Here is an 8,950-nt window from a genome sequence, read left to right as displayed (position 1 = left end):
AAACCTGGACCAGTAACCAGTGTGGTGTGCCTAAGGTCAACATAATAACTTTCTTTTCTTGCCCAGAAAGAAAGAAAGAAAGAAAGAAAGAAAAAAAAAAAAAAAAAAAAAGAAAATATGAAAATTGCAAAGGGAAATATGACACGATAACAATATCAGTAGACACTAGTATTTTATCATTTTTAAGCCCAGCCCACTAAAAAAGGCCCATACGGTGTGCCAATAGTCGCACTGTGATTGGGCGAGTGAGAACGGTAAACAAATTTTCTTGCCCAGAAAGAAACGATAACCATAAATAGGCAGTAGACAGAGAGAGTATTTTGATTCATTCAGAAAAAAGGATGCATATGTATAATGCGTGGCTTCCAGCACCAGTTGGTGAAGAAACGAAGAGAGAGAAGGAATCATTTACTGGCGTGGTTAAGTCCGTCAAGAATTCGTGGACTCCTCCATCTGATGACGTGGAGGGTCATGAATCTGTCTATCACACTCTCAAGTGGATTTCTGTTATCGACCTGTGAGTAATAATTTTGTTTTCTTCTTCTTAGGTCAATTCATATAGATGTTTTCAATCGTGATAGAATGCCCGCAGTTTTATAAAGGCGAAAAGTGAAATTGGTTTGGAGGATGTGGGGGAACTTGTGGAATTTGGGCTGGAAGTGTTTCACGCGTCACATAACAGATTGTATGCTCAGGTGTGGTATATCATTTACAACACTTTTTTTAGAACGAACAAAAAAAACAGCTACGATTAATTAAGTGGACAAAATTTCCTCTCTGTGATGGGTAGGTTAGATGGGGGAATATTCTAGTCAAACTACTCAACAAGTATGGGAAAAAGCTGTCTTTGAAACTTCAGTGGCGACCATTCTATGACTGTTTGGTGAATACTCATTTTACACGGTAAGTTTTCTGTTGTTTTAGAGGTTACAATTTAGTCCCAACCTTCAATCTCACAACCAGCTTATCACAGTTACACCGCAAATACTACTCTAGTGATTTTGGCATTGCGTTTCTTTTCTCACATTTAACTACTTAACCTTCTTGGTTGACATGAGTGTCTGTCTCACATGGATATTTGAAATACAAAACAAGACAGTTAGCCAAGTTTCTTGTCTATCTTGATAAGGCAAAGTTTCTATTTGATGTTATAATGCTTAAAATATGACTGCAAGCATGTCTTTCTGAAGATGGTTTGGTGAAGGCTCCTATGCACAAAATAATAAGGATGTTGTGATCTCATCAAGATTTTTATTGCACAGAAATACAGGCCCAGAGGGATGGAGACTGAGACAACGACATTTTGAGACTCTGACATCTCTTGTTCGATCTTGCCGGAAGTTTTTCTCAACAGGGTCTGCCTTTGAGATATGGTCCGAGTTCAGGTGATTATTCATCCTCAGTTCTGTCTAAAAGATTTTTGTAGGCATATGTATACGTTTATGGAGCTACAAACTATACTGGAATACTGGATATGAAAACACCAGTTTTTTTCTACAGTTAACAAGAGTCTTCGAGTTTTCGATTAATATTTGTGAAAAGTCTAACAAATGATGTGTGCTTTCTCCTATGTACTTTTGTTATGTGATTATTATTTTATATTTTTGGTGAGAAGTGAGGTCTATTCTCATTGTCTTAACATTTGAGTTTGAAATTTTTTCTTTTTACAAAAAGGTGGGTGTTAGATTTTGGCTGTACAGGCTGACGGGGTGTTAAAAACAATCAACATACAGAAAGAAAGCCTTCTTAATTTATGAGTGCATTTTTCAGTGACAGTTTCCTAATAAGGTCAAGCATTTTATGCCTTTTCTGTTTGGTACTTTAGCTGGTCCCATTATTACAAGGTCAGAAGAGGCAAACATTGTGCAAGTGTTAGATTTGGTAAAATTTATGGGAATATGCGGAGGTATACAAATATATCAAAATGGCTACAAATATATGCGTGTTTAAATTGGCTTCTAGTTATTAAGAATAAAATATGACATGAGTGACACATAATTTAACGATAAGAAAATTGAGAAAACTGTTCGTAGAATGTAGCTTTATAAAGCGTTTGTAGATTAGAGAAGCATTTACTTCTAACACTTTGTGGCGAGTTGGGGGGATATTATGTATAGAGATTCATGATTGGTGGAGTTGTGGGATGTAGTATTTGAGAATGTCTTCCTCGTTTTTTTCCCCCTCTCTTTCTCTTATTGTAATTGTAGGTTTTCTTGACCCACTTCTTTATATTTAATAAGCTCTTTAACTTTACCAATCAAAAAACGAAAAGTAAAGTCGACATGAGTATATAATGTGATATGCTTACGTATGTGACTAGGATACTGTTAAGGAGTATGCAAGCGAGCGCCTATCACAACTCTCCTAGCATCACCACTAATAGATATTAATTTGCTTTTTCATAATAACTATATTGAGCAAAAAGCAAACTGAGTGAGAGAAGAAATAATTTAATATTAAAGGACATGTTCTATTAGCGGCAGGTCTTTGGATTATGAAAACTAGAGCAACCTATATACGTTTCCTTTTTTTATAGAGATAATGAGCAAAAAATACAACAAACTTTGCATGTTGTTTCAAAAAATACAACATACCTTTTTTACAGCGAACTTTCAGCTTGTTTCAGTTGATACATTCCGTCAAATTAATTGGACGGAATGCTTATGTATACTGTCAAAAAAACCCAAATCTCCCTTCACAAAAATTTTGTGAGGCAACTATCACCAACGTTTTGAAATTTCGAAGTTTCAAAATTCCAACTAAATAGAGTAAACCAAATTTCAATCATCTTCTTCATCTTTCATCCCACCACCACCTCTGCCACCACACCTCCACCTCCACCTCCACACCGTGCTAGAAATGCTGTTATGGAATTCCAGTTGTTGCTATTTTGCTCCACATTTTGTTTCTTCAAAACCGCTTTTTATTATGTATTGTCTAGCTCCATTATTTTCTTTCGTTGTATGCGCTAACAAAACTTTACAGTTTGGTTTGTGGCTTTGTGCATAACGGTGATTGTTTCTGCCAATTTTTAACCTTAAGCAAATGCAAGTGCCGACTAGCAAAGTCGGTAAAACCTTTGGGTGATGATACCAAAGGTCTGGGGCTCGAACCCCGCCAGCATCAAAGAGTTACTGATCTCATTTAAAACAGGCTTACCCATCAAAAAAAAAAAAAAAAGTTTGAATGATAACACTTTCCTTGTATATTCTCACTTTATCGGTATTATTGCTTTACACATTCTTTAAATGACATATTTGCAGATCTTTATTGGAAAATCCATGGCACAATTCTTCATTTGAAGGCGCTGGGTTTGTGAGATTGTTTCTTCCTACAAATTTGGATAACAGAGACTTCTTTTCACAGTAATGATATCGATTATAATCATTCAACAGCTTTTGTCTTCTGCTTACATGACTGTTAATGTCTTAGATAATATATATATATATATTTTCAATTGGCAGTGATTGGATTAGGCAATGCATTGATCAGTGGAATTTGATTCCTAATTGCCAGTTTTGGGACAGTCAATGGGCAGCTGTTATCTCACGTTGTATTAAGAACTACCATTTTATTGACTGGGAGACCTTTTTGCCAGTGCTATTTACTCGATACCTAAACATGTTTGAGGTGAGTGCTAAAGTTCTAAAAGAAATGCATGGTTATGTATGTCATCCTTGTACATTTGTGATAATATAATATTCATAACTGCATTCTTGTTTCCTCTCTTATCCTTTTTGTTTATTTTAGTGATTTACTGATCATGTGCTAATATTTTGATGAAGAAAGGACTTTGATATTCCAAAGTCTATGAGACTTTCAAATTTTTGGCAGTAGTTTTATTGAAATCTATGGATCTCAAGAAAAAGTGAAAAACATAGTGAATGTATAATAACAACGCAGAAGTAAGCGAACTTACCTTAGTCACTACATCATTGGATACCCTTATGCGTTTAATTAATTTTTAAGTTACTTTTGAAGTAGTAGTAACCATTTAAGTAGAGATTTATTTAAGGGGAAAAACACCCAATTTCCAAACTTGAAATTAGGGTTTGACTTTATTGTCAAATATGAACTTAGGGTTGGTCTTCACGTGCAAGGGTACTTTGGGATGGCCGGACGGTAAATCATATACTAACTGTGATCTTACGAACAGCCTGGTCAATTAATAGAAGACCGTCGAATTCCAATTAGTTGGACCTCAATGTCTAATTACCTAGGTTACATGGGCACACCATATTTTGAAAAAAAAATCCGTGTCGGATACGTATCAACGTGTCCATGTCGGACACATATTGTATGTAGTTTACCTCGAATTTTGATATTTTGCCGTGTCCGACAATTTGTATCCGTGTCTGATACGGACACACCTACCTGTGTCAATGTAACCTAGCTGATTACCTGTTTCATAAAGTAGGACCAAGGAACTAAATTTCCATAATTTCATGAAATTTTCATAAAATTTTCGTTTTCTGTGGTCATCAATGCTTATATGGATCCATTCACAACAGATTTTTCATAGTGGAAAATCGTGAAAGTTTGTGTTTATTGGGGGAATGGCAGATAGGGTTGACTTGATGGTCAAATAAAGTAATAAACGAATGCTATCTGGCATTGGATGTCTCTATCTGGCTGATCACGAGCCTTTTTATGTCTTGCAACCTTATCCTCCAAAGCCTCATCTGTATGTTACAATGATGCTTTATGCGTTTAGAATAAAGCATAAAAGCTATGAGGCGAATAGCCTCTTAGAGGCATAAGGCCAGCCTCAAAGGCGTATGAGGTGTAAGCCTCATTGCCCTAGAATACACACTGAAGAAATCTAGAAATATATATTTAAACAAAAAAGATTTGGAGATACGGTATGTCATATTGATAAATGTGCGATGGTATTGTCTTTATTGTTGTGGGTTTATTCAGTAGTGGGTATGAATACCACTGTGTGTGGTCTATTAAGTGGTGAATCTGTGGGTGTAAATATACGTTCAGACTTAATAAATAGTGGGTTAGATCAAGAACAGTTCATGTTGGAGTGATCTGTCTTTCTCCTCTTTCACTTTTTTGATTGCAGAACTTAATTCGTATCTGACCAAGTAGGGTGATACCATGATAGCCATGAAATCAAACTTGGAAGTTAATATGAGATACACATGTGATATGAATTAAAGACTCAAGTACTTGTAGAAAAACTTAAGCCAGTTGCACTATTTGTGAGGCTATAGCCTCAGTGCGGCTTTTAGTGAGGCTATGAGAGAGCCTCAAGGCATAAGCCTTGATGCGTTTTTATAAACACTATTTTGTTATGCTTCACTCTAACAAGTCAGTGTGAAGGCAAGACTCGAAGACGAGTTCCTGTTACTGTTGTGCAATTGGATTGCTGTGCAGTGGAATATGGTTGAGTTCTTTTTGATTGTGGAGAATGACGCTCAACTCATCATAGGAGAATTACCAGTATGTAGAAATGGTGACCAACAGTAAATCATCTGACTTTGAGTAGAGGAGTACAAATTGAATTAGGTCATTTGTGTCGAATTTCTAAAATTCCATATACTGGTTCTCATAGGACTAACATCAGACATGTATAGCAAGATCCTTTGGCAGAAATAAGAAATGAAAAGAAAAGGAGATTGATAGAAATATTTTGGTACAGAATACGGTTATTGAATGTGTCAATTAGCATAAGTAGAGTTTGGATGGTTTTGAACAGTCACCGTTGGAAACTTAACGAGGTTATGTAAAAGGATGCAGCAGAGCTTGTTCTTTATATCCTTATGTTAGAGAATTTCATTAAAAGAAATGATGTCACTGGTCTTTATTTACACATGCGTCAGAATGGATTATTCAATGTCCTGTATACTTTATGTACTATTCAGTGTTTTGTCTGTAACCAGTATTTAAAGGTCCGACATTTCTATAATTTATATGTTTGATGTTTGCATGCTATTTCAGGTGCCTGTTGCAAACAGCCATGCATCATACCCATTTACTGTTGATGTTCCAGGAAATACACGGTTCTTGTTTTCCAACAAAGCGGTTACACCAGAAAAGTCAATTGCCAAATCCATAGTAAGCTATATTAAATGTTTCCATTATCGTCTTAAGGCTGTGTTTGGAGCCAGATGTTGTAACTCTGAAAGTTTCCATTTCTTTTGAACTCGTAAATCGTAATCTATTAATATATATTTATATTTTTTTTGATCGGTAAAGTCAGGATATATAATTATATATTGATAATGGAAAAACAATTACAAGAAGGATGAGATATCCAACAACTACAAGTTGTAGGTCTACAAGTAACAAAAAAAAAAAAAAAAGCACAATGGATCGCTCTTATGTTATTCTTCAACAATTTTGGAGTGTCGTAGGAGCATAACACCTTAGTGAGAAGTACCAATTTCTATATGATGGAGTTGTGAGGCATTCTTGAGGAGAACTCTAATGTTACATGGTCCAAATAAAGGAAAAGATAAACTACTTCTATAAGTACACTTTTTTCATTCAAACTCAGCTTAATAGTTTATTTTCATGTGTTTTACTTGTTTCTGTTTAATAGGTAATTTTTGGTCCAACTCTTCATGTTGTTGGAACTTTTCACAACTAAATAGTTATAATTGTGTGGGAAAGTCAACTAACTAATCAGATTTTAGTCTATATTTACCTTTATTTGAGCGTTGGAATACTTCCCACAAATCAAACACTTTCTTATTTCGCTTTTGTTCTTTTGTGAATTAGTGGATATGCAAAGGCGCTAGGTAGTAGGTTTTATCATATGAAAGTTTGATAGTTTCTCAGATAATCATGCTGTTATGTCATAAATGGGAACTATTGCAGGTATATCTGTTAAAGCCAGGGAGTTCATCTCAAGAGTACTTTGAGAAATTGGTCAACCTTTTAGAACAGTTTGTTTTCTGACATTCAATGTTCATATTCTTACTTTATAATGATTGAGATGTTAATTGGCGCTTCAACGCTTTTAACTCTTTTTTTCCCCCTGTTTTTTTTATTTGTCTTTATTCATTTTTCAGATTTTACCATCCATCAAACGGTGGTCGGTGGACTTACTCATTGGAGCGGTTCCTGCGGTATTTGGTTATTACATTCCAAAAACGCCTGCAGCACGAGCAGCTGTAAGAAACGTATTTGTAAATGATGTACAATTGTTCCCCCAGGATTATATTTTTGACGATTGTCTATTTTCCCTACTGAAAATACTTGTTTATATCAGGAACATTGATGACAAAAAATGTGCTGAACTATTTCTAGGAAAGTCAGAAAGAACTTCTTTTGTGGAAGTGGTGCTGAAGTTGATCAATCGTGGTCAGTATAGTAAAAATGATTCTCTTGCTGAGACTGTTGCTACTGCAACGTCCATCTTATCATATGTGGAGCCTTCTTTAGTGCTTCCATTTGTAGAATCACGGTTCCACATGGCCTTAGAGACAGTGAGTACTGCTTCCTGCACTTTTACTCCTATCTTAGCCTTAATAGAATGCCTTAATAGAATCTAGTCTTTCATCCTTGGTTTGTTTGGAATTTTTGGTTGTGATGTTTGAAGCTCTCTCTTTCAAATGTCACGTGCGACAGAAATTAAATATTTCATGAGGCTAGTTCCTTTGAAAAGTGTCCATAACTTCACTTTTTTCTATTAACCTTTCTATCTGTCTGCTCAGACGACAGCCACTCATCAATTAACGACTGCTGTCATGTCGGTGGCTTTTTCTGGAAGGGTATTCTTTCTTGCATCTGTCTCATCTTCATTTGAAACGGAAAATCTGGGGAGTGCCAATGGATTCATCGATCTACTAATGATAGCATTATCCAATGCATTACTTGGGATGGATGCTAATGATCCTCCCAAGACGCTGGCAACCATGCAGTTGATTGGTTCCATATTTTCTAATGTAAGTACCGTCCTCTTTGAAAACCTGGTTGTTTAACTCCTAGTGTACGGAAGTGTTATGTTTTATATAGTCTATGGTCTTTGTGATTGCAGATGAGTGCATTGGATGAGGATGTTGATGGACAATCACTATTGCATGGCATCAGATTCTCCGAATGGCTCGATGAGTTCTTATGCCGCCTATTTTCGTTGCTTCAACACTTGGAATCTAGCAGTGTTTTGTAAGAAATTTCATCACGCAATCGTCGTTTTCCTATGTCCTGGTTTTTTCCTATTGTTTTACTATGCAACTATGTTAGTTTCCTATTTTGTATCACCACTTGCATTTACTTATGATTTTTTTTTTTGGACTAAAGGAGTGAAGGCCTTCATTCATCAGCAACATCAGGAACGTTTTTGGTTGAAGACGGTCCATATTATTTCTGCATGCTGGAAATCTTACTTGGAAAGTTGTCCAGACCTTTATATAGCCAGGTTCGAATATGTGCTTAACACAGTGGACTCAAGCTGTTTAGACATTAAACCATGTACTTTAGATACAGATATTGTCCTTCTATATTTTTGCAGGCTTTGAAAAAATATCCAAGTTTGTAAAGTCAAACATACTTCCTGGAGCTATTGCAGAGGTCGGACTTCTTTGCTGTGCATGTGTTCACTCAAATCCTGAAGAGGCAGCTGTTCACCTTGTTGAACCAATCTTGATTTCTATCATATCCTCCCTGAAGGGATTACCTGTAACTGGCTTTGGGGGAAGTGGAACTTTTGACGACTCAATCTCTACTAAGGTTTGCTTCATACAGTTGATTTCTCTTCTATAACAACATACCTGGATATCTTCACACAAGTTAGTTTTGTTGCAGTCAAAGCCAACAATTTCTCCGGCACTAGAAGCGGCTGTTGATTATCAGTTGAAGATATTATCAGTTGCAATCAGTTACGGAGGTCCTGTGTTACTACACTATAGGGATCAATTGAAGGAAGCAATCATTTCAGCCTTTGATGCTCCATCCTGGAAGGTTTTCTTAGCTTCTGAGTTTTTACAGGGTGTTG

At 36.0% G+C, this 8,950-nt stretch overlaps 1 protein-coding gene across 1 annotated transcript in view; it reads left to right on the top strand.

Moving 5' to 3' along the window:
- The first annotated feature begins 256 nt into the window (after nt 1-256).
- PA200 (proteasome activating protein 200) overlaps nt 257-8,950 on the top strand; it is a 32,182-nt gene continuing 23,488 nt past the window's right edge. Inside the window, 15 exon segments of the mRNA XM_086583792.1 lie at nt 257-517; nt 593-695; nt 791-903; nt 1,263-1,385; nt 3,264-3,365; nt 3,465-3,630; nt 5,950-6,066; nt 6,832-6,899; nt 7,026-7,127; nt 7,226-7,442; nt 7,671-7,901; nt 7,994-8,121; nt 8,257-8,384; nt 8,468-8,685; nt 8,761-8,916. Coding sequence (XP_086439918.1) covers nt 342-517; nt 593-695; nt 791-903; nt 1,263-1,385; nt 3,264-3,365; nt 3,465-3,630; nt 5,950-6,066; nt 6,832-6,899; nt 7,026-7,127; nt 7,226-7,442; nt 7,671-7,901; nt 7,994-8,121; nt 8,257-8,384; nt 8,468-8,685; nt 8,761-8,916 — 2,148 coding nt within the window. The 5' untranslated portion in view covers nt 257-341.

This window comes from Coptis chinensis, chromosome 9, assembly GCF_015680905.1.
Source record: "Coptis chinensis isolate HL-2020 chromosome 9, ASM1568090v1, whole genome shotgun sequence".
Lineage (NCBI taxonomy): Eukaryota > Viridiplantae > Streptophyta > Magnoliopsida > Ranunculales > Ranunculaceae > Coptis > Coptis chinensis.
The sequence above is the reverse complement of the archived record's forward strand: the minus strand, read 5'-3'. Positions and strand labels throughout refer to the sequence as shown.